The 26,863-nt window shown below is 36.2% G+C and overlaps 1 protein-coding gene across 1 annotated transcript in view; it reads right to left on the reverse strand.

The window, feature by feature from the left end:
* Nucleotides 1–7,358: 7,358 nt before the first annotated feature.
* The window catches only part of LOC103265880 (iron-sulfur protein NUBPL), a gene marked incomplete at its 3' end in the record, with an annotated part of 222,823 nt that continues 203,318 nt past the window's right edge, over nt 7,359–26,863 (reverse strand). Inside the window, exon 7 of the mRNA XM_008063525.2 lies at nt 7,359–7,452. Within this exon, the coding sequence (XP_008061716.1) occupies nt 7,359–7,452 (94 nt within the window). The remainder of the gene's footprint in view (nt 7,453–26,863) is intronic.

Here is a 26,863-nt window from a genome sequence, read left to right on the forward strand (position 1 = left end):
AGCCATTCCTGACATCTCTGCTTTCTCCACTTGAAAAGTTCATCAAGGCAAGAGCAATTCCAAAGACTATAATTGGTTATTTCCCCTCCTTTATCCTGCCTCCTTTTCCTCCAGCAATTATTACAACTATTAGGTATAGTTCTAGTCTATACTTGCAGTATGTATTAACTTGGTAGTCCATGTAAGCTCAAATTTAAATCATAAGCCATTACTGCTGTCAATATATTTCTATTAATTGCTTTTAATACAAATAAGAGGATAATTTTTTTTCTTTCAAGTTTCTTCTTGTAGAGACATTCCACATTTAACTGCAATTTGCTTTACTGGACTTCACAGATACTGCATTTTTTGACAAATTGAAGGACTGAGGAAACCTTGTGTCAAGCAGGTCTATTGGCATTATTTTTCCAATAGCATGTGTTCACTTCATATCTCTGTGTCAGATTTTGGTAATTCTCTCAATACTTCGAAGTTTTTCATTATTTTTCTATCTGCTATGGTAATCTGTGATTAGTGATCTTTAAAGTTGCTGTTAAGGGGTGCTACAAACTGCACCCATATAAGATGGTAAACTTAATTGATATATGTTGTGTGTTTTCTGACTGGTTCATTAACTGGCCATTCCCCCATCTTTCTTTCTCTTTCTTTCTCTCTCTCCCCCCCCCACCCCCCTTCCAGGACTCCCTATGCCCAGAGACACAACAATATTAAAATTAAGCCATTTAATAATCCTGCAATGGTTTCTACATGTTCAAGTGAAAGGAAGAGTTGCATGTCTCTCATTTTAAATCAAAAGCTAGAAATGATCAAGCTTAGTGAGGAAAGCATGTTGAAAGCCAAGATAGGCCAAAAGAGAGCCTCTTGCACCAGTTAACCAAGCTGTAAATGCAAAGAAAAAGTTCTTGAAGGAAAATAAAAGTATTACTCGAGGGAACACACAAATGATAAGAAAGTAAAACAGCCTTATTGATGATATGGAAAAAGTTTCAATGACCTAGATAGAAAATCCAATCAGCCACAATAATTCCCTTAAGTCAAAGCCTAATCTAGAGCAAAGCCCTAATTTTTTGCAATTCTATGAAGAAGAAAGAGGTCAGAAGGCTGAAGAAGAGTTGGAAGCTAGCAGAAGTTGATTAATGAGGTTTAAGCAAATAAACAATCTCTAAGATATAAAAGTGCAAGGTGAAGCAGCAAGATATCTAAAAGATCCAACTGAGATGATCGATGAAAGTGGCTACAACTAAACAACAGATTTTCAGTGTAGATCAAACAGTTTTCTAATGGAGTAAGATGCCATCTAGTACTTTCACAACTAGAGAGGTGAAGTCAATGCCCAAGTCAAAGCTTCAAAGGACAGGCTGACTCTCTTGATAGGGACTAACACAGCTGGTGACTTTAAATTGAAGCCAATGCTCACTGACCATTCTGAAAAATCCCAAGGTCCTTAAGAATTATGCTAAGTCTACTCGCCTGTGCTCTATAAGTGGAACAACAAAGCCTGGATGACAGCACATTTGTTTACACCATGGTTTACTGAATATTTTAAGCCCACTCTTGAGATCTACTGCTCAGAAAGATTCTTTTCACAATATTACTGCTCACTGACAGTGGACCTAGTAAATCACCTAGGAGCTCTAATGGAGACAGATGTACAAGGAGATGAATGCTGTTTTCATGTCTTCTGAAACAACATCCATTCTGAACCCACAGATGAAGGCTATGGCTGACATAAATAGTGTTTCCTCTGATGAATCTGGCCAAAGTAAAATAAAAGCCTTCTGAGAAGGGTCCACTATTCTAGATGTCATTAAAAACATTTGTGATTCATGGGAGGAGGTCAAAATATAAAAATGAGCAGGAATTAGGAAGGAGTTGATTCCAACCCTCACAGATGACTTTCAGGGTATGATGACTTTTAAGATTTCAGAGGAGGAAGTACCTGCAAATATGATGGAAATAGTAAGATAGCTAGAATTAGAAGTGGAGCTTAAAGATGTGATTGAAATGCTGCAATCTCATGATAAACCAGAAAGGATGAAAAGTTGCTTTCCATGAATGACCAAAGAGAGTGGTTTCTTAAAATAGGATTTACTTCTGGTGAAAATGCTATGAACATTGTTGAAATGACAACAAAGGATTTAGGATATTCCATAAGCTTAGTTGATAAAGCAGTAGCAGGGTTTGAGAGGATTGACTCCAATTTTGAAAGAAGATTACTGTGGGTAAAATACTTCAGCACCACAATCTACAGAGAAATCTTTCATGAAAGGAAGAGTCAATCGATACGGTAAACATTATTGTTGTCTTATTTAAAGAAATTATCACAGCGACTCCAAACTTCAACAACCACCACCCTGATCAGCAGTCATCAACATCAAAGCAAGACCCTCTACCAGCAAAAAGATTATGACTCGATGAAGGTGCAGATGATCATTAGCATTTTTTAGCAATAATAAACATTTTTAATTAAGGTATGTACTTTTTTCCCAGACATAATGCTATTGCACACTTCACAGAGTAGAATATAGTATAAACATAACTTTTATATATATTGGGAAGACAAAAATTTCTGACTTATATTATGATATTTGCTTTATTACTGTGGTCTGGAACCAAACCCACAATATTCCCAAGGTGTGCCTGTAATGAGGTTGTCATCCATTCCATGGCACAAAATACAACACACACAAAGAGTTGTTCATTAGCATTCAGAAAGAGGTATTTTTGTGTGTGTAGGTCTGCCTCTCTTTTCAAATATAAAACATTTGATTTTATTTTCAACATGGTTTTTAGAAATGCAAAGTTGATCTAAAGGCTTTTTCAAATTCACCATATTTTATCACCACTCCTTTCCCCAAGAAAGCCTCTTTTATAGGTTCAAGTAGTTTCTAAAAACTACTACATATTTAGATAGAATATTTACATTCATATCTCATTAGATCCTTACAAGTATGTGGGTTAAGCAAATGCTCTATAAGTAAGGATAAAGAGAGGTAATTACTAAACATCACTGCAAGTAAATAAGATAATGTCTTATTATTATCTTACAATGGAGCAATGCTAGTTATTCTCACTAATGATTTAATATTCCATGTCCTCAAATTGCAAGTCCCCATATTCATACTATTATCTTAGAAGCTAAAACAAAGGAAATACTATAAAAGATATCAACTGATCACAAGGATACTACATATACTACAGCAAAAAAAAGCATAAATAAATACATAATTAAAATGAAAGCATTCTTCTCTCAGAAGGAGAGTAAAATAAAATGTATGCTTTTTAAAAGAAGTTTCCTTTAACCTATACAAAGAAAAAATACTTGGGTAAAATATGTCAGAATGGGGGGTCACAGGAATGAACTAGCAGGATGGTAAGAAAGATAAAGGGTTACACATCTTTTCGTAAAGCAGTGATAACTAGTCATACTAGCTTTATCATTTATTCAGTTAATATTAATTGCATAAGAAATTCTAAAAGATACTAGGATAAATAGGAAAAAAAATTTCTGCATTCAAGCAGCTTACAGCCTAGTTGGGAAGATAAAACATACATAGATAAAATACTCATTCAATGATTCAACATTTCCTGAGTAGCTGCAGGAAGGCTCTGAGTTTGGTATGTGAAAAATACGGCAATGAATGGAAAAGATCCTGGCCTTCCAGGGAGTAACAAATAGTCCGGGAGAGAAGATAACACAGTAATGTACATTTTCAATGAGGAACATCAGAAGTGCTAGAGGAATGGTCCAAATAAAATGCAGAGTGAGGCTGGGCAAGGTGGTTCATGCCCACAATCCTTTCACTTTGGGAGACCAAGGTGAGAGGATCACCTGAGGCCAAGAGTTTGAACCAGTCTGGGCAACATAGCAACACCTTATATATACTAAAAAATAAAAAATTAGCCAGGTGTGGTAGTGCATGCCTACAGTTCCAGCTACTCCATAGGCTGAAGCAGGAGGATTGCCTGAGCCCAGAAGTTCAAGGTTGCAGTGAGTTATGATTGTACGCCCGCACTCCAGCCAGGGTGACAGAGTGAGAACCTGTCTTACATACATAATATATCCATACATTGTAGAACATTCAGTATAGAACCATACTTTGGTTTCCTTGCTTTATCCATACATAAAATATATATTTTTAAAAATAGAAATAACATAACAACTGTGAGAATGAAATATGAAATGTATGGAAGACTGCCATTAAATTCAGTTTATTATTATCAGGTAATTATCATGATACCATTTATACAGAAATCTACTGTCCTTAAAGAATTAGTGCTTTTTATTCATTTTGTTAAGTTATAAAACTATATATGCTTATTATAGAGTATTTTTAAAATACTGATAAACGTTAATTTTAATATCATAGTTAGGAATAACTAGGTTTGCATATTTTCAAAAGCATCTTTAGTAACTGGCCCAATTTTTTAAAAAATAGATTAGACTTGGGAAGTGGAACATATATTAAGTTTCTATAGTAGAATTACAGAACACTAGTAGTCTCATTTTCAGTTTTCTTTCCCTTATGCCAAGATAAAGCAAAGAAACCAAAGTATGGTTCTATACTGAATGTTCTACAATGTATAATTATTCTTTAAGGTCCACATCCATGAAGGGTTTTGCATTCCTCTCAAACCCATAGTCTCTTCTTCCTTGGAACCCCATATCATGGGTTCCGATTTCTCATATAGCACTTCCCAAACTCTGGATATAGCGATCAATGTTCTTTTATACCAATCACTCTCTTCTGCTCCTCACCTTGTTCTATCTCCTAGACTTGGGGTTTTTAACCTGAGGACTATAAACTTCCTGAAATAATACGTAAAATTAGTACTTCTGTATACCATATATAAATACATTTTCCTGGAGAGAATCGATAGTTTTCATCAAATTTTTACAAAAGGTCTGAAAGTTTAAAAAGGTAAGGAACTCTAGGGAAAAGACTCATTTACTTTATCCTTGGATTCTCTACAGTGATTCACGTTTACCTTGCATATAAATAGAAAACTATTGATACATAATTTTATTGATAAGTCATAAAATCAACTTTAGGTTTTGTTTAATGAAATATATTTCTAAAAAATTATAGTTATTTGTGGTTTTATTGACCTGTCCTTGGACTAAAGTGCTAACTAACACTCAGCATGAAACTCTGTATTTATACTCAATGAAATCTTTTAAAATATATTTTTCTCCTTGGTTGTCTCTGAATGCAAAAAAAAGGTACGGTTTCTGAAAGTGAAATAGTGGCTGCCAAGGTCTGGGGAGAATGAGGAATGAAGAGTTATTGTTTAATAGATACAGAGTTTCAGTTTGGGAAGAAGAAAGCTCTGGAGATGAATACCAGTGATGGCTGCACAACGTGAATATAGTTTTGTTTTTGTGTTTAGTTTTTTGAGTTGAAGTTTCACTCTGTCACCCAGACTGGAGTGCAGTGGTACGCTCACAGCCACCCAGTGCCGACCTGCTGGGCTCAGGCGATCCTTCTGCTCCAGCCTTCCAAGTAGCTGGAACAACAGGTAAATACTACCATGCTCACTAATTTTTTTTTTTTTTATTGAGGTCTCACCAAGTTGCCCATGCTGGCTCAAATGCCTAGGTTCAGGCAATCCTCTCACCTTGGTCTCCCAAAATGTTGGGATTACAGGCTTGAGCCACCATGCCTGGCTGTGAATATAGTTAATGCCATTGTTATCTATATTTTACCACCTCAACAAAAAAAAGTACAGTGTCTTATTCCCATTGAATAGTAATTGCCTATTACCGGGCAGACTCTTCATCAGAGGAAAGGAATAAAGAAATATGCTGGTTAAATTTTAGAATATAAGAAAGGAGAAGAAAAACTTAACTCCAATCTATATACAGTGTTGGTATCGGAGTATAAATGCAAATTAAAATGGGGTAATTGAATCATAAATCTTATCCAAACAGGAGGGCTGTTACCTGAGTAAACAAAATAATTGCTTACCTGTGTTAGGTAAATAAAATCTTTAAATGTACCAAGTCACTACTCAAGGCATAAATAATTTAACCAGGCATGGTAGCTCACACCTGTAATCCCAGGACTTTGGAAAACAGAGGCGAGAGGACTACCTAAGCCCCAGGGTACCCAGACTACCCAAGACCAGCCTGGGTAACTTGACAAGACCTCATCTCTAGTAAATTTTTTAAAAATTAGCTGGGCATGATATCATGTGCCTGTAGTTCCAGTAACTTAGAAGGATAAGGCAAAAGGATCTCCTGAGCCCAGCAAGTCAAGACTATAGTGGCCGTGAATGTGCCACTGCACTCCAGCCTGGGCAACAGAAAGAGACTCAAACTCACAAAAAAAAAAAAAAAAAAAAAAAGAAGAAGAAAAAAAACACCAAATCTAGACCAGTTTTATCAATATATTATCTATATGAATAGTCTAAGTATTTTGTAAATTTGCAATAGGCATTTCAAAGTACCAGAAGCACATTTTTCTCCAATAAACATTTAGTAAGTATTGTTAAAATTTAGAAAAATAAAAGATTCCAAAATTATTTTTAAAAAGAAATACCACAGCACAGTGATTACAAAAAGGATAAATTATTTTTGTCACTTTACTCCCATATTTATGTTAATGAGGCTATGTCAATATTTCCAAACAACCTGTATATCTGGTCAAAACTTAGATTTCAAACCTTTTGATGATTAAATGTCAATTACATTGTTTGGATAACCAGTAAACAACTAATTTGCAAAGATATTTTAAAATTCCATTATTTGCCCAGCTATTCTTTTATAAATGAAAGATTTGCAACTTTTTAAAGCAAAATCTATGAAAATCTTTAGAAGGACACTATGTAAAGGATAACCACTATACTAATGTTTAAGTTCCATATCATAAAAAAGATATCCACTACCATATTAAGTATTAAATATTTGATACAAGTGATTGTTTATTGCTCTTTTGACTTTAACATTAAATAATTAACAGAATATTAATTGTTGTGTTTACCAAAAATCAATTTTTCCTAATATTTACTCTTACTCTGCATTCACTCAACAAAAACTATTTACTGAGCAGCTGCCACTTACCACTGCTATAAGTGCTGAACAGCAGTAAACCAGTCACATTCTACCTAAATAATATATGCTATTATGTTTCTGGAATACATATCCATATTATCACCTTTCAAAATGTCTTTATATTTCTATAAATATACTTATTCTGACAACATTTTGAAAATTCAATTTATGCTTCTGCTCTCAAAATTTATAAGTGATTATTTTTAAGACAAAAATATTTGCTTGATATGGAGCTAGTTTTTCTGTATAGCAAACAACAACACATCAAAGAAAGCATAAATTACCTTAAACTTTTAAGATTTACCTGAAATGGGAATATTCTGTGACACGGATAACTGCACATCTCCAGTTCCTGGTGGCATGTCAACAACTAAATAGTCCAGTTGACCCCAGTCTACCTAAAACCCAAGATGATATAAATAACATAATTGTATAACAATTTGACTGAATAGTGATGTAAACAAAATTAATATGTTAATAACAAGTCTGAAATAATAGTTATCACTTTGTTTTTGCTATTGTGAATAGAGCTGCAGCAAACATACATGTGCAGGTATCTTTTTTGTATATCTGGTCTGTGAAGAAAACTACAAGTATCCCTTATTATCAAAATTATTTGGTTTCTGATTTGGATATCCAAATAAGAAGATATGTTTAAAATATTCTTTTCAATTCCCAAGTTACAGATAGCAATATTAAGAGTTCAGATAGCAAATAATTTATCAAATAATTTCTTTGGTCCCTAAGGTTAGGTAGTGTAGAGTAGGGAAACAGAATTGAATGGTGCTACTTTAGACAAAGGTGGTCAGAGCCCTGAATGAAGTGAGAAAACAAATGAGGCAGATATTTGAAGGAAAGCATTCCAGCCAGACGCCTTAGCACGTGCAAAGGTCTTAAGAGGGAGATAAACTCGCTACATTCAAGGAATGGCTAGGAAGTCAGTACTATAATCTTTCCAAAATAGAATTCTGTAACCTCCTCTCCTTCTCTAGCATTGTTTTTCTTCAAAACATTCCTCAGTATTAGACATCATACACTGATTTGTCTTTCAGGAATTTGTTATTTCCCAAACACATGTATTGAAAATGAGCTCATTTATTTAGCTTGAAAAATAGTTGTCTCACTGAGCTACCACCTACGAGACGTGAAAACAAGTAATACAAAATCTAGATGTTGGAACTCTAAATTATTTTGAGCCTTAAAGAAATGTGACTATGAGGCCGAGTTGTGTGACAGAAAGCTTTAACCTAGGAGGCTGAACCTTAGTTTCTCTGATTATAGATTAGCCTTCTTCTTTAAGCATGTTGTTTTGCAAAATGTTGTAAATGGCTACAGAGTACCAGGAAAGACCCTTCCCTTTTCACTCAGCAGATTAACTTTCCTCTTACTTTTACAAAAAGTCTTCATGGCTATCACATTATCTAAAGATAGAATGTTAAATATATTCTTTTTATTTGGAAAGGAAATGAAAACCAACTGTAAAGAAAATAAGGCATATGGGGGAAAAAAACAAATTGTAACTAATTAAATTGTTATAACTCATAAACCAGCTTGCATAGAAAATGTTGTAATCTTGTTAAATGTCTTGGTTTTCTTCTATATATGCAAGACTTTAACTTTTAACTTCAGAGCACTGACCCTGTTTCTCTGGAGTGTGTGTCTCTGGATGCCTACTCCCAGCTTTCCTCTTGAAAAAAAAGAAAACCCTGCTTTCAATTTAAAACTGGATTCTGATCCTTTTGGTTATTTCAGGTTGACAAAACTGTCCCCCAAAAGGATACTTTTCATTTTATATCCTTGGCACTAAAACTAGTAGCATTTACAGACTGACAAGTCTCTTTGTTTCAGACAACATCAAATGACTGGTGCCAATCGTTTATCCTTGTTTTTCCCTGGCATTTAATCATATTTACCATGTTACTTCCAATTTCTTATTTCTTTAAAGAGAACTGCTATTAAATTCCAAGGATCTAAAAAATACTTCACTGTTAAGGCAATTCATTTCAAATGACTCTTGAATTTAAATTATCTGAAGAAAGAACATAGCCTAGCATCTTCATCATACATAGTAGGCTTTTCATAAAGTCTTGCTGATTGGAACTGAACTGAACTGAAGTATCTGAGTTTCCGTTGCATAGCATTCACTACTACTGTACTAACATTGAAATAGCTGACAGCCAGGAAGTTCTAGATTTCTTGTAAAAGAGCCACCAAAAGCATTGACTTCAGAATGATTTGGGGAGTCTCTAGATTCTACTTAGTATTTGTTTAATTGTCCAAAATATGTTTTATTAAGTATAGAGGAGTAAGTACTAGCAAAACACTCAAGAATCTTATTTAGTAAAATACAGTGATGGATTCGGATTTCATGTGGCCTGAAGCATATATACTTTGAGTGGTCCTAAGAATAAGAATACAAAATTACAAATATATTAGATGCAAAGGTAAACATTTATTTAGGATGTGAAATCACCTTAAATGCTGGAGTCTTAGCGGTACAAGTACCTTTCTCTGAGACTTCTTGGACAACAGAAATGTTTACATAGAAATGTTTTCTGACTATAACCTGCTTCATCTCTTCACCCAGAACATTTTACAATTCCCAGAACCCAGGGTCTTATGCAAATGTGGAATCTTGAGCTTTAAGCTTCATTACTTTAGTAAAAACCTTCTTAGTTTCTTCTCAAATTCCAGGCTCAAAGGAATCTGGAACCCCACAAGACAGAGTGATTTAGTCTAGAAGTTAGAGTTACTAAGATGCCCTGTGGATAGATAGGCAGCACTGTAGCAGAAAATTCATCAAGGCAGCAACAAAGTAAAATACGTACATCAAATCTAGGGGGAATGATGGAAGAATCAAAAACAAAGCCAGTGACCAGGACAGGTGAGGACTAGATGAGGTACAGGTTAGGGCCAGCAGTCAGACCTGTGTCAGCAAAGAGAGAATTTGTGCTAGATGCTTCTTTTACATTACCTTTATTATTCTCTAAAGTGTTTGAGATACAGCACTTTGGATCCAAATATAATGCAGTCACTGAGCTTTTGTCCAAAGTCATTCAATATTAGGACAGTTGTTTTCTTCATTTGTGCTTGTGATACTGTGAAATGTATATTTGGGTCTTTGTCCCTGTTTCCTAACATAAAATCCTACAATCCTTGGAATCTCCAAAGTAATAAGAGTGTCTCTTATATGCTAATAAGATGATTGGTGTCTGGGGGCACCTAGGTAACTTCTGTGACGAGGAATAATTGCCAGGGGAGACAACCATGTGATTAGAGAACTGGACCTTTCAGTCCTACCCTCAACCTATGGGGTAGGGAGAAAGTCTAGAAGTTGAGTTGATAAACCAATAAAGTGATGTAATCAATCATGCCTAGATAAAGAAACTTTCATAAAAATCCAAAGGACTGAGTACTGGGAGATTCGGAATAGATGAACACATGGAAGTTCCTGTTGGATAGTACATCAGGAGAGGGCATGAAAGTTCTGTGCCCCTTGTAGACCTAAAGAAAGACACTGAGGCAAATTAATATAGGTGGAGAATGCATGCTCAAGTCTTGCAGATGTATAGAAAAAATCATAGATGATAGAGAAAGACAGAGAGAGAGAAACAGAGAGAGTAATTATCTGGGCCAAGGTTGAGGACAGCAGTCTGAGAAACACTTTTAAGTTACCTTCAGAAGTGCTCAAGAGAACAAAGGAGAGGCTCAACCTTAAAAAGATAAAAAGATGAGAGCAGGCTTGGTGGCTTAGCCTGTAATCCAAGCACTCTAGAAAGCTGAGACAAGTGAATTGCCTGAGCCTGTGGGTTCGAGACCAGCCCAGGCACCTTGGCGAGACAATAAATCAAAAATTAGCCAGGCGTGATAGCATGTGTCTGTAGTTCAGCTACTTGGAAGGCCGAGGTAGAAGGATCGCCGCAGCCCAGCAGGTCAACACTGGGGTGGCCATGAGTGTGCCACAACACAACAGCCTAGGCGACAGAGTGAGACTCCAACTCAAAAAAAAAGGTGAATCAGGTGAGTGGGGGCAATTACAAAAGCTGTTTTTCAGATATTCTCATTGGTTTTCAGAAATAACATTGATTAGCAATTAACTACACATTATTGAACTATAAGGTATGAGTTATGCTGTCCTGCATATGGCAATATTAGGTTAATTTATAGCCTTTTGTGGCGCCACTCAGTCTAGAGTCCTTGTAGCAAGCAGCTTGGAAATGATTACTTAGCTCAAGGAAGGTGAAGGGGTGGGGGATCCTGGGGGTTGGTGACGACTTCAGTCTCATTTCAGTGCCTCTCTAGATCTCCTTTAGGAGGCTCACATTCCTTAGATAAAAAGCTTATTTTCTTTCCCACCCTGCTCCCATACCTCTCCCTAAGCAACTCTTCCATCTGCTTGTTCATCTGTATCCTTTGTAACTGCCTTTATAATAAATGAGTAAATGTATGTAAAGTGTTTCCCTGAGTTCTGTGAGCCACCTAACCAAATTAGTCCATCTAAGGAAGAGGTCATAGGAACTCTGATTTGTACATAGCCAGTCAGTCAGAAGCACACACAGGCTTAGTTAGACTGGCATCTAAAGTGGGTAGGAGGCAGTCTAGTGGGACTAAGCCCTCAACCTGTGGGATCTGACACCATTTCTGGGTAGATAGTGTCAAAATTGAGCTGAATTAGCGGAAATCCAGCTGGTGTCTACCAGATAATACTAGAATATTGGTGTATTTGGGAAAAACCCTTATACATCTGTTATCAGTAGTATTGAGGGATTATATAAGAGCAGAGCATAAGGGAAGCTGACTTTGTTTTTTTCTCAATATCTCCATAGTCCTATGGGTATATACGCATTTTTTAACTGCCACAACGTAACAAGCTATGGTACTGTTTTCTTTTATTACCCTTTTACTTTGTTTATGAAGACAGTCAACACTTGAATATTATGCCCCTAGGAATAATTACTAAATCTCTGTTAAATTAATTTCCTTTCTTGTATCAACCTTATCAAGGAAAAAAATAGTCCAAACTAGCAGTGACTAAGGCAATTTTAGGCTGTCACATTTTCTCCAAATAATACCTTATATTTTATATTCAAAATAACATCCAAAAATGTTAGAGTAACTCAAAGACTCAAATAAAGGCAATTCCCTCTTTTCTAAAGAATGACTGGAAGATAAAATTGTATTGTATATTTGGGCAGATAAGGTAATTTGTCTTTCTCAGGACATCAGTTATGAAGAATATGATTCCATGAATGAGAAAGAAGATGGGTCACTTGCTTCCAGGGACACTTAAGAAGCAGATCAAAATAGCATCAATCAGTCCTCACTCCAAAAGATGCTAGGAATACAGGTGCAAATAGATTTTGAATAGAAAGGGCCCATGATGCATGATCAATAGTTCCATTTTTGGCTTCTCAGCTGGATCAAGCAGTTTACCATAAGCTTCCAGGGTAGCAGTTTCCATCATCAGCACTTACACAGGTCAAGTATAAGGACCATAAGGTCAACATATGTTTCTCCAAAGCAAAGGTAGAATGTCCTAGCCATTCTGCTAGCAAGGTCAGTGTAAACCAGGTGAAAATAACATCAGTTGAGGTGGATACCGAGTCATGTGGAATCAGGGAGGAAAAAGTCATTGCTATGAAAGAGCCTGTCTGCTGGAGTTAGAGTAGTGGTCTAGAAGAATTAAAATCCTAAGGGGAGTCAGATTCAGTGGCTCATGCCTGTAATGCCAGCATGATACAGGAGGGCTGCTTATGCCCAAGAGTTTGAAACTGGTCTGGGAAATTAGTGAGACCTTATAGCTACAAAAAAAAATTTTTTTAATTAGCTGGACTGGGTGATGCACAACTTGTAGCCTCAGCTACTCGGGAGGCTGAAGCAGAAGGATCACCTGAGCCCAGGAGGTCAAGGCTGCAGTGAGCCGCAACTGTGCCACTACACTCTAGCCTGGGAAACAGAGTGAGACCCTGACCTAAAAAAAATAATAATAATAATCCTAAGGGCACAGAAAGGTGTAACCAAAAAACAAATAGAGAAATTACAAAGAGATCTAGAGTGGTTTGAACAATTTAAAAGTGGGCTATGTCCAGGCAGCCCATTCCTATGGCACTTGGAATGTGCCATAACTGACAGGACAACTTCTTAAAGGAAGCTAGGCTGTGCCAGACCTTGCTTTTATCCCTTCTGTCTGACCGGTCAGTTTTTACTCTCATACCTATGTGACTCATAATTAGTGCATCTCAGGGTAATGTATCTGATTCTGACCATATATCTGGTGCTACTCCTATTCTGTTGTGAGGTATTGTGCAGATGTAGACTCCTTTCTCCCATATCTGGCTTCTTTCTTCCCCCTTCCTTGGGGAGTGGGTCTCTGGTCAAAGCTGGTCTCTGGAGGATACACATATTCCCAGGAATAAGTCAGGGGATGCACATAATCAAGCTAAAGAACATGCATATTCCCAGTAATGAGTCATGGGGTGCAGGTGATTGAGCAACACTGAAAGCAATGTAGGTATCACTCTTAATCTATGTGATTGTAAGCACTGTATAGCAATTCGAACAATTAACTTGCTTGATTATAAAACTGCTTGCTATACTGTCCCAAGGCATAGATTCTTTACCAACAGGCTGCCATCAGTGCCTCCTGTAAGTTTAAATAAGCCATTGTCTTTCTCAGTTGGATCTCTGGGTAACTTCTTTGGAATAGGCAAACATTACATGCAAGCCCTCTCAGATTTGGTGTTACCACATTACACCTATAACCAAGTTGTGTTATCTGCTCCTAATTTCCTGATTCTCCAACCTCATGTATAGTCCTATCCTACTAGCAAATAGAACATTATTCATGCTTTACTTGGAATCCCAAAGCATGAAACCATACCACTACTGGAGATGCAGTTAACCTGGTTTAAGCTCCCTGAAAAATTTTGCAGTTACCAAGCTCCTAGGACTGTTGATTTAATTAACTTCCAAGGTTTGCATAAGTCTTCTAACTCTAAGAATTCTGTGGTAATTATTTTTATACGTAACTATCTCCCCAACTTCAAAGTGCTCCCTAGTAGAAAAAAAAACCATTATACGCATCTCTGCACTCTACTTCCACATCCAGTTCCCTCTGTAATATCTAAGTAGTAGTCATTCAACCTCTGCTGCCTATTAGTCAAGTTGCCCATTACAAGTTTATTATACAACTAAAATTAAAATTTTTGCCATGTGAGGCACCATTCACATACAATATAAATCTAAAATGGAACATAAAGTGTTTTTATTTACATCTGAGTCACGGGTTTTGCTCTGCTCAATAGCCTATATATAAAACCATGCAACATTTTATTTTGGTTGCAAGAAGAAAATTGCCACAAAGAAGAAATTATTTACATATAAATACCACAATAAAAATCTGAATAACAAAAAGATTTCTACTTCAGTTAATGTCCTACTGACTCATATAAAGACATGATACAACAAAATATAACATCCTTGAGACTGTTCTGATAAGAGCTGACCCAGTTATAAAATTATAACACTTTATTCAAGTTACAACAATGATATATATGTTCTTCCCTAATCTTTTCATTTTTTCCCCAAATGATTAAGTTTCCTAATCCTAATAAAAAGAGAGGGTTGGGGAGGTTACTTGGATAAATCCCTCCCAAGTCACTCTGAACCCAAGTAATAGCAGACAATGTTTTAAGAGAAAAAAGAAGAAAACTTTGTTCCTTATATTTCCCTTTGTTATCACCTCCCTTTTCCTTAGCTGTCTTTCTAACAGATGATAGAACAGGGGGTCCTGACAACCAGGAGATGGCATCAATTCACAGTGGTCTTGTTATCCAAAAGTTGATACATGAACCAATCTTTGGTAGCGCTGAATCCATTTTCTGAAATAATATTTAAAACATTATCAGTTCCCAGGCCAGTCCACAGAGACCTCTGCAAGTCCATAGTGCATAGTACAGTTGAAACAATAAAATTTCAACACCAAAATAATGGCATTACCACAAAAGTATCAGTATTTCAGTTATTATAAGAACACTAAGTTCTCTAAAGTGCTGCTTCAAAACAACTACTTATACATTCATAACCTAGGAAGATAGTGAAGTACAGGACTGCTATCAAAAAGGCCTAAAATATCTTGAGGGCCAAGATATTTTAAAGAAATAATCAAAAGAAAAAAATTTTTTAATCCTCTTTAAATACCTAAAAGGCTGAGGTTTCAAATTTTCTTTTTCAGTAGAAGTAACAAATCACACTATCAACCTAATTTGCAATGGCTTATAAAATATATTTAGACCTGTAGCACTCTAATAAGGAAAATTATAATACACTTTTAAGAAAATGCTTAGAAAATGTATTTGGGAGGATGCAAGATCCTGAAGGGACAGGATTATAGCTGCCATAGAAGCTGTTTTCTTAAGCTCCACTAAGAATATCAAATACTTTTCAGTGGTTGAGGTATTAGGGCACTAAGGGACATTACTTCTTCAGGAGACCAGTCTACTAAGTGTACTGCATGCTAGAGACGATCTGAAGACTGTCTCAGTCAAGTTAATTCCTTAGTTCTATCTACCTACAATCAGAGGACATATCTACTTTTGGGGCTCACCATCCTTTAGGTAGAATTGGGCTGGTGAATGGGGAAAAGGTGGGAGGATAGGTCCATACGTAGCAGGTAAAGGAAAGCAGAAGGAAACAGTTATTGAGAGCCTATTACAAGGCTGGCACTAGGTACTTTGTACACACATGATTGCACATTATTAAATGGGCATCATAATATTTCTATTTTACAAATAAGAATACTGAGGGCTAGAGAAGTTACGAAAGTTACCCAAGGTGAGGCTGTTGGTGAGAGACAGACCCAGGATTTGGATTCTGGTGTGTGTAACTCAAGTCATGTTCCCAGTCTCCCACAGAGTGGGGTTTGGCATCACTATTCTCCAAACCCCTGAAGAGTTCTGCTAGCACAACCTCGTAACTCTAAGAACGTAGAAGCTTTATTATATTACTCTTTCTGAGTAAGATAAAATAAATATATAAAATAAAACTTGTAGATGCACAGAAAATGATTTACTTGTACAATGTAAGATAGAAGAATTATTCATTTTCTTTTCATTTTTTCCTATTCTGGTTCGTTATAATAAAGTTTCCTTTATTTCTGAATTTTTTTTAATGGTAGGTCAGTTTTCTTTTCTTACATAATCCTTTGAAAGTCTTTCGTATTATAAAGCAAGTATCCTAGTAACCATGGCAATCTAGTGTAAATTTCCTGACTTTGTGCTGTTGAAGAATATGTTAACTTTTAATAATCTACCATTACATTCAGGTTTTATTTCAAATCAATAAGTATCACTCTACCAACCAGCTATACAAGAAAATTTTATAGCGTAATCATTTAAATCAAAGTAAATAACCTATAAAGACAAAGAAAAAAATACAATACTTGAAAAAATGTTAAATGCCAACAGCTTTCTGAACATGATAATTTTGAAACTAGCTCAGTAGATCTGATTTTTAAAAATTAAAGATTAAATCATATCAAATAAGAAATCAACTGAGAAAAAATTGTAGCTCTATATGCAGTTTTATTTTGAGTACAAACTATTATAGTGAGGCTTTCAGACTTTAAATTCTGATTCAGACATTAATTACTATGATTTTTTTTTAAACAACAGCACTGAAAACAGAAGTTTGGCAAAAATCCGAACAATGAATCTAGCTGGGAACAGACAAGAATTCAGATATGTATTCATCAAATAGAGTAATGAGTCTTTGTCTGGGAAACTGGCAAAAATAAATCCTAATAATTTTTGTCACAAATTAGCTATGTGGCCAAAGGCCAGACAAATAAGCTCTCTGGACTTTAGTTTTCTTATCTGTAAAATCAAGTATTTTTTGATTAAGTAATCACTAGGGTTCCTTTCAACTACTCATTTTTAAAAAGCATGACTATGATATTTGTGTAAATTAAAAAATATTTGTGAGGGATTGGCTTATGAAACCACCTATACAAAATTAGTATCAGGCCATGGTGTAAAAGCTGTAAAAGAGACTAGAGCCCTAGAAAGCTGCAGCTATGGTTAGAATTTAACAAATCTGTTTCTAAGTTTTCTTTGACCTAATAGAGGGCAATAGATTATCTTCATGTCCTGACCCCTGGGGTGTGGGGAAGCTGCCCCCACAGGCTGATAAACATATTCTCCCTTAAACAATGGGCCTAAGACTGCAGAGATACAAAAGTGGAGTCTGAAGGACAGAAGTAGCTCCAGTCTCTAGAGATGCCACCTTCCCCATACCTTCCTCCTAAAATACCTCCATAATGGCTCACTGCCCAGGAGCGAGCAGTTGATGGCATCTATTAAAAAACCTAAGAATGGTATTTGAAATATTTTTCAGATTTTGTGCTCTGATAGATTCAAGGCTCCAACCAGGCCCAGAATACCTACCAGGAAGCTACTTCCACCAGTCTTGTTATGCCCCCTCCCAGAAATTGGTTCTGTGACATGAATGCAATTTTGTCCCCCTATGATATCAACCAATCAGTAATCCCTGCCTTCTGCCCACTAAAGTCCCTTTAAAAATTTTAGCCTCTGAATTCTCAGGAGGCTGATTTAAGTAGTATCTTCTGTCCTCCTTGCTCAGCTGCTTTGCAATATTAAACTCTTTCTCTAACTGCAATGGCTGGGTCAGTTTTGTTTTTTCTGGGCAGTAGGCATAAGAACCCAGTTAGGCTGTAACACTTCCAGGAAAAGGTGAATGAAAGGTATTTTTATCCAAAAGCACCAAAATAACAACAACAACAAAAATTTTTTTTAAAAGGAGAGGGTTACATTATACAAGAAAAAGAAAGCTCCAAGTTACTTGGTATATTTAACAAATTTATTTGCTTGAATGATCATATTTAGTTGGAAAATTAAAGGCAAAAAAATTTTGTAAAGAACTCAGATTTAAATTTATATTGAACCACAGTCTATACTGGCTGCCATCCTAAATACTTATGCATCTAAGAATTAATACAGAATGTAATCAATACAGAAAGTTGTAATTTACAAAACTGACGCATCCTGAAAAGAGCAGCAGAGAGGTGATTCAATCACAACCCCTTAAAGGTTGATACAAGAAAAGAACTTTTATCTGAGGAATGTGAGTCCAATTAAATTATCAGGACTCAAGCATTAAAATTATCAGGACTCAAGCATTAAAATGAAACAGTATTCATTTCCGAGTTCCCCATTGAGGTATATGTTCATTTCTTGATACTGCCTGTTATTACCACAAGTAGTTATAAATTCACCCAATAATGCCCCCAACAAACACTGTAACCCACAAGCTATAGCTTAACAATCTATAGCCAATCACTAATCAATGTTATTTTGGGAAAACATTGAGAATTCCTGACAACTTTGTATCAGTGCACTCCCTGTCCCTGTTTTTTGCTTTAAAACTCCACTGGTAACTGCTGCTAATCAGAGTGTACATTTAGGGTAACTTGAATCTATGCTCCCCGATTGCAATCTCAAAACTGGCCCAAATAAACTCCCTACTTATATTAATTTTGCCTCAGCTTCTTCCTTTTAGGTCAACATATCCAGCAAAAGTTAGCAGGACTCAGTGACCGCCCTCTCTGTAACTCCTCCCACTAAACAGCCAGTGTTTCTGAAAGCAGCCTTAGTACCACAGAACTCTCCAACTTTAGAAATCTTACTGGGTGTTTAAGGTGAGTTTTCTAGAACTTGGACCTCCCACTCTTTGGCTAAAAATCTAGATTTTATTTGGGCTGTTTTTCAAACTGAAAGGAGGGACCCCAAGAAACATTATAAACTTAGATCACATTTTGCCTCATCATAACCATTTTTGCTTAGACTGACACACTTTAAATTTAGCACAGGTTAGACATAATAGATAAATTTCCAATAGGCAGGTTTTAGGAAGCATTCAACATTTACTGCAGGCCAAGCTGGCAGCCTATCCCAACTCCTCGGCAAATCTCCATCAGATGCAAGACAAGGACAGTCCAACCTTTCAATTCATGGTTTAGCCTTATAACCTCTAAGAAGTTTTCAAATTCCTTGCCAAAGGCGGAAGATCAAAGATCAGCCCTTAGCTGGCTGAAGTCACAGAAATGATAATAAGACCACCTTTTTGCTAAGCTTGTGTCTATTGCAAGCTCCTTGTCTCCTCCCATCTAGCCCACCACCATAGCAGCAATCATGTGTCTAACCCACCCAACTGCCTGCTGTCCATCACCTGACATCACTACCTGAGCTTACCTGCCCTTTTGTGATGATGTGGAGAAGACCACCACCCAATCACCTTAAAGACCTTCCCCCATCAAAGAGAAGGATTATAAAAGGACTCAACCACGAGCATCTAGCTGCCATTGCCTTGCTAAGCTATGGTGTAGCCATGTGCTCTTTGAGCTATGGCCAGGCCATGCTTTCTTAAACTTTGGCCCCATCCTCTACCTTGGGGAGGTGAATCTCCTTTCTCTCCTAGTTTTAAATAAACTGTATTTTCTAATCTAACTTCTGTGCAATTCTTTGCATCTTTCTCATGGCACCAGATTACACACCAGACACCCACACTCCCAGTGGGCCTGACCTAACACAAATCCTCTCTTTCCTTTAAGAGTATGGGCTTTGGTCTCTGTGTTTGGACAGAAAATTTGGGTTAAGAACTCAGCAAAGAACTGCTTTTTTTGCCTCTGTCTCAGGGCTAGGAGTTTGGCAAAAAAAAAAAAAAAAAAATTTTACCCCGTTTCACAGTGGAGGTTTGGGTCAAAGGTTTGGTAGTTGGGCACTTGTGGTTTCATTTTATATAGGATGCTTTTAAGACACAAGGAGCATTCCAATAAACAACACTGCACTTTAAGTAAAATGCATTTGAAAATGAGGACTCCCAAATTAAACTTCTCTAAGGAAGCCTACTGATGTTCAGAAGCTTCTAAAAAGTTTTCAATATTTTATTGCCTCTTTTAAGACTCTTTACAGAAGGCTATAACAAGATGCCTTAGAAAAAAGAAAAAAAAAAAACTTGCAAACAAAAGGCTAAAAGAAAGTCATCCAGGATAAAGTGTTTATAACAAGTAGGCCCTGGGTAATATAGGTTTGTTTCTTTTCCAGAGCTATTTATGTTAAGTGTTAAGTCTATGCATAGAGAATGTTTTTGTTTTTGTTTTTGTCCTGTTCCTTGATGGGCTGGCTCCCCACAAACTCAATAATTTTAGCTAAGAAATGGAAGCTAAGTTAAAAAGACCAACCAGTGAACAATGTGAGTCTCCAAAATACTCCTTTATTGCCTAACTGACAATTGCTTGGAGCAATAAAACAGGTAATTAAAAGATTGATAGCCTAAAAGGAGGAAGCGAACAAAAATAAAACTACTGAGATTACAGAAATGCAGATCCAACAATTTTTTTCTAAACTAGGATTAATGACTAACACTGTTATTGCTAACATCTAAGAAACTAACTAAGCAGCATTTCAGCAGAGCTGAAACAAGTTAAAATCCTTTAAATGTTAAAACTACATGCTTTGGGTCCCCAGCAAAATGCCCCCCCCCAAGAAGGTACCCCACCTTGTGGTCTAGTGTCTAACATATGGAGCTTATACCGTTACAGCCCAGGTTCAATTTCCAGTCTGGAAAGCTGTACCTTTTGGTTTGTGTGTGTGACTTTTGACTTCCAGAGATACTATTCTGCCACTTGGGAGGGTACCTTTGGTAAAAGAAAAACTTCAAGAGGCAGAAATATCAGTCATTTATCCTGCTAAAATCTAATAATAAGAAATTTGAAAGGATTTTTTTTAAAAAGAGGTTTATGGTCAGAAATCAACTTCATTAAAAGCTGATGTTCAAGGTGGTGTGTGTGTGTGTGTGTGTGTGTGTGTGTGTGTGTGTGTGTGTGTGTGTGTGTGTGTGCGCGCGCGCAAATTAAAGGTCCTTCTTCTTTTTCTCTTTGGATCCTATTTTTAGAATTTTTTTTTTTCCAGTAGATTGAAGCTCTGTGTGCTTGGTCCCTGTGCTTTCTTTCTAAAGAATTGTTCTCACATGTACTTCTACTCCCTGCCTAATCTTTCTTCCTCTTTGCCATCTTTGGCACCACATGAAAGAATCTGGAAGGACATCTAACAACTCAGACTCCTTAAAGAATCGTTAAAAGGTGCCATTACCACTTTTAGATGGTCTTCTACACAGTCGTGGACAGATTCTTTTCAAGTCAAAAACTCTGCTATCTATTATACTGTTAACTGATCTCTTTGGCTTTTAAAAAGAGTACCAGAGATATTACTTTGTATGGTGAGAGAGAACTTTACTTAGCTTGAACTTGGCTGGAGAGCCACTGAAGAGTTATAGTTTTGGTGGTAGCTGGCAGTAGTTGTTTATAGCAGTTTTTAACCCAAAACAGCCTGAGTCCCATGCTCTACCCTTCCTATTCACCCAATCAGGTCCATGGCATTTCCCCTTTTGAGGGGACCTGGGATTCAGAGTAAAAGTAGAATACTTGATTTTTAAAAATCTAAATGCTTGGCTTTCTAATTGTGTCTGTTCGCAAAATGATTAGGCCCTAAAAACTGCATATTGTTTGTTGGCCCTGCTCCATTGGATGGGCTGTGCCCTGAGCTCAGTGGTCCAGTTGGAAAAGAGACTAAACTTAAAGCTACCTAGCTACATAAAATTGGTCTCCTTACAAAATCCTGTGGTGAATTTCTGTGATTCTGTGTTACCTTGGCATCCATTTTTAATCTTCCTCTAACATGCCAAAAAGTCTTTAAAAAGCCTACATTAGCTCTGTGTTGCCCTGCTTTCTCTAAAACTGAGTAAAGGTTTGTGTCATGTGGAACAGATCAATTTCAGCCTGTTCCACTTACAGAGATAGAGTTTGAATTCAACTGTCCCTTTAAACTAGTGAGTTTTACCGGACTCATAGCTAAAGTATTAAAACCAAAGCTATGAGACTTTTATTTGTGTTTGTCTGTATTTATGTATATATATATATACATGTGTATACTTGTCTGTTTATATACTGTCTATAACAAATTGGCTTATAAATAAGAAATACTTATAATTAAATAACCCAAATGCTTTGCAAATTTTCAGGACTTTAGTAATCTTTGATAAATGAAGATAGCTTTTGAATCATTGGTAAAATAAAATAGAAACATCGCAAGAATTTAATTTAAACATTTTTGCCTGGGTGTATTTGTCAGACATATTTATACTGCTCTAATAGATGTTTTAAGGATTTTTTAAAAAACTGTTGTTATTGTGATATTTTTAAATACTTGCTTAATTTGTGAGCTTATGTCTTTGGATTTGAGATTGTAGATTCTAAGATCTTGACAGTGGCCATGGTGAGGCCTGAAGACAGGTCGTCAGCCCTAGAACACCAGCCAAAAGGCAAAGTGAAGCCTGCTATATCCTCTTGCTCCCTGGTCCAGTTTGTCATATCATACACGTCAAAATAAAAATTTCTCTCAATAAGCATACCATGTTTATTGTTATAAATGAATACTAAAAAATAGTTGTCTATTTTTTAGTTCATCACATACCAAAATGATCTGAACACGTAACTAAAAAAAATTTTTTTTCCATATGCCTAGAAGACTTTATGGATAAGTGGGTTTTTGAAAATGAAAGAAAAATTCTTGAAAGTAAAGCTAAGCATGAAAACATTCGGTCAAAATATAATTTTAAAATATGTAAAGGACTAAAACTAGAGGCTAAGAAGTAAGCTGAAAAAAATCATCTGTTGTTTGAGTATATTAATTAAATTCTTACATTTTATTGACCGATTACCTTGCCCTATTAAATAGACTTACACCTACAAAGCTGAAGAGAAAACAATACATTTTTTATAATAAGTGGTATTCTATGAGAACTAAATAATAGAACACAAAAGATTTTGAGAAATATTAAGAAATATATATGAGGAACCCCCCAAAACCCTGAAATTTATGTATTAAAAATTGTGTATTTATTCTGACATGTTTTTACTTCAGTCACCTTCAAAGTACTCTCCGTGTTATGCAATATACCTATCAAGACACTTTTTCCACTACTTAAAAAAGTTTTTGAACTCGTCAATTTTGATGCCTTTCAGTGCTTCTGCTGTATTTTGTTTTACCTCTTCCACACCGCAAAAAATTTCCCTTTGAGGAATTTTTTTCATCTAGAAAAACGAAAAAAAGTTGCCGGAGGCATGATCAGGTGAATAGGGAGGGTGGGGCATGGGGCTCAGGCTGTTTCTGGTCAAAAACTGCTGAACACTCAGTGCAGTATGGGCAGATGCACTCGTAAATCATCCTTCATGAAATGGGCAAACAGGCTGAAATAAACTCCAAAAAAAAGTACTGAAGCTGAACACAGCCTCTCACAACAATGTTAGCTGGTGAACTTATGTCAAAGGTTTCCTAGAACACTTGTCCTAATGGGAGAAACCTGTATTACAAGGGGATCACTCTCCAAAAGATTCTCCAGTGGGATTTGAGGGGAGGTCTTTCCTCATATAAGAGGAGTGAGATGGAGATTATAAAGATTTAGGTGAGAAATAGGGCTGAGGATTAAAGAAAAAATAAAACACATAAAACAACTTAATTCTCATGTCACCAACTTCAGCATCCTGAAATTTCTTAAACTATGTAATTACTTCAGATCTACTCAAAAGACATTTAAGAATCCTAAAGTCACTAAATTGCAAAGAAATAAGAAAACAAACTGAATATTACACATCTCATTAAGACTATTAAACAAGCAGCTGTTCCTTCATTCTCATTTAAGTACATTGGTCATTATATCTATGCTTGCTCATAATAATCTTACACCCTGATGAGGAAGTGAATGTGGCAATGCATCTAGAAATTGTTCTTGCCTGAATAGGTATCTAGTGGCTTTATATTTATAAAGCAGATCACACCTTAATGTGTATGTATAAAGCCACAGTATAAATAACTGGATACAGAGGATAATCATTATGGAGTATAGCCCTAAATAAGAAATTAATACCATTATGTACATATGCCAAGCACCTTTCTAGACACTAGGGATACAGCAGTGAACAAGATCCTTGAAGTCCATACACTCATGAAGTGGAGATAGGAAGATAATAAACAAAACTAATCAGTGCATTACCTATAATCTTGATGAAAGTCACCTCAGTTCACTATCTATAAAACTGGAAAATTAGTATTACTTATATTAGTATCATTATTTCCTTCCCAAACAAAAGTCATACCAAAGACCTATAAGGCTTGTACTGATTTTCCCTGCTCCATCCCTGTCTCCAGTGGCACATACATACAGAATGCAGGCCAGAGTCCAAGGTATAAGCCATGCTATAAAATAGAAGAAAAACTATTGGATCATTACAGGGTTCAATACAGGCCAGTGTTCTATAGAGAAACTAAGTCAATAAAATATGGTTTCTCAAATAAGATTATAATTTTTAAAATGTGCTATTGGGAACATATTTAGTCTGCATGAGAATTCGTTTTCTCTTCTAGTTGAAGAAATAATTTTGACATGATGAAGGAGGTATACTTTTGCAAAATTATATCAAAACAGGTATAAAGTTTGATGTTTGATTCTTGTATTTAAGACAACAAGCTAGTTATAAATAAGCAGGTAAACTTAAAGGTAAATTTCCTTTTTTTTTTTTTTAAGAGATGAAGTCTTGCTCTGTTATCCAGGATGGAGTCCAGTGGCATTGGCATGATCACAGTTCACTGCAGCCTTGAACTCCTGGGCTCAAATGATCCTCCTACCTTAGCAACCCAAGTAGCTGGGACTACAGACACATATCACCATGATGGACTATTTTTTTTAAAAAATATTTTTAGAAATGGGGTCTCATTATACTGCCTAAGCTAGTTTTGAACTCCTGGCCTCAGGTAATCCTGCCCTGCCTTAGCCACCCAAAGTGCTGGAATTACAGGTGTGAGCCACCATGCCAAACCTTGGATCACTTGAGGCTGGGAGTTTGAAGCCAGCCCAGAAAACAGAGTGAGACCCTATCTCTACAAAACAATTTTAAAAGTTAGGCAGATGTTGAAGTATGTGTCTGTAGACCTAGCTGGCAGCTGAGATGGGAGGATTGCTTGATTTAAGCCAAGGTTAAAGTTCTGAACAAGCTACTTTTGATCAGAAACAAGACATACTCTCAGTTTTCTGAAATATTAATGTATAGGACAATAAATTAAGGCAAAGAAATATATTCAGATTGCCAACATAAAATGTAAGTTAGCTAAGAGCCCGAATCAATCAATCATATCAGTATCTCTCTTTCTCTCTCCTCCCTAGTTAGTAATCACTATTTTAAAAAGGGACGAGGAGAACAAACCTATACTGAGAAAACTAAGGCTAAAATTTGGGCACAAACAAAAATATTGGAAGAAATATATACTAACAATAGAACCATACTTCTGTTTTCTTATTAGACAGTGAACAATCTCTAGGGTAGGCATAGTTCACTCTAACAATCAAGCAATCCTCCCATCTCAGCTGCCAGCTAGGACTACAGACACATGCTTCAACATCTGCCTAACTTTTAAAATTGTTTTGTAGAGATAGGGTCTCACTCTGTTTTCTGGGCTGGTTTCAAACTCCCAGCCTCAAGTGATCCACCCACCCTGGCTTCCCAAAGGAATAAGATGACAGACATGACCAACAATGTCAGGCTCAAACTCTCTCTTTTATAAGAAAAATATAATTTTAATTTATTTCATATCTGCAGGCTAACCCTAGTGCCAGCTACATATAGACCCAATAAATATCTTATTTTGTTGAAAAATATAGAGGCAATCAAAACAGAACTTCCACACCCCCACCACAAAAGCTACTGACTTTCTGGCACCAACGTCCACATTCTTTCTATATAATGTACCACTTTTCAGTTACAGTTACCTCCATTCCCACTTCTCTCTTCTCATTCTCCAAAAGAAGTAGAAGCATAGACATTTCTCTTTTTAAATCTTTAAAAAAAATTTTTTTTATTTTAAAGATGTGGGGTACAATTCAGGGTTAGGTATACAAATGTTCATTATGCAGGTACCCTTGTTGATGAGGTGTGCCCCTCCCCCGGCAGTTTCCCACTACTGTCAATCCTATCCCCCTCCCCTGGCAGTTTCCCACCACTGCCAATCCCTTTCTTATAGTACTATGATAATTGTTCAAGGTCCACTTATATGTGAGAACATGTGGTACTCAGTTCTTTGTCTCTGTGATAGATTACTCAGTATTATAGACTCTAAGTCCATCCAAGTTGCTGCAAAGTTCATAATTTCTTACATAGACCCTTGGCAAACAATGATGACAGCCAAGTTCTACACATGAAACTTTCATCAATACTCTGCTTTTCATAACAACTAAAATCACTGAAATATGTCATCTAACATAGTCATTCACACAAATATGAAGCATCCAAAATCAATACTAACACTTATTGGGGTTTGCAGGCCCCAGGTTCTACACTAGAATGTGCTTTAGGTGTGATCTCCACATGAGTAGCAGATTTCTTTAATGGTGGACATCAAACTGAAGGGAAAATCAGCTCCTCATGAAGCCATGAGTCAGGTATCTGATCCCTTTGAGAACTACTCATCCTAAGTTTTATTTTTTTAAATCAATTAATTATATCTTGTCACATTTTAAAAAGCATTCTGAGTTCAGTTAAGAACCTTCCTGAGATATGATTCAGCAGTATCATCTTTGCCTAAATGCCTATACATAATACTATGTTCCAATATAGTTAGAAAATATTTTTTACAAGAGACCTTTGCCCTGCATATTTTTTTCTTTTTTTTAAGACAGAGTCTCACT

This window comes from Carlito syrichta, unplaced genomic scaffold, assembly GCF_000164805.1.
Source record: "Carlito syrichta isolate Samal-C Ts95f unplaced genomic scaffold, Tarsius_syrichta-2.0.1 Scaffold306897, whole genome shotgun sequence".
NCBI classification, from domain to species: Eukaryota; Metazoa; Chordata; class Mammalia; order Primates; family Tarsiidae; genus Carlito; species Carlito syrichta.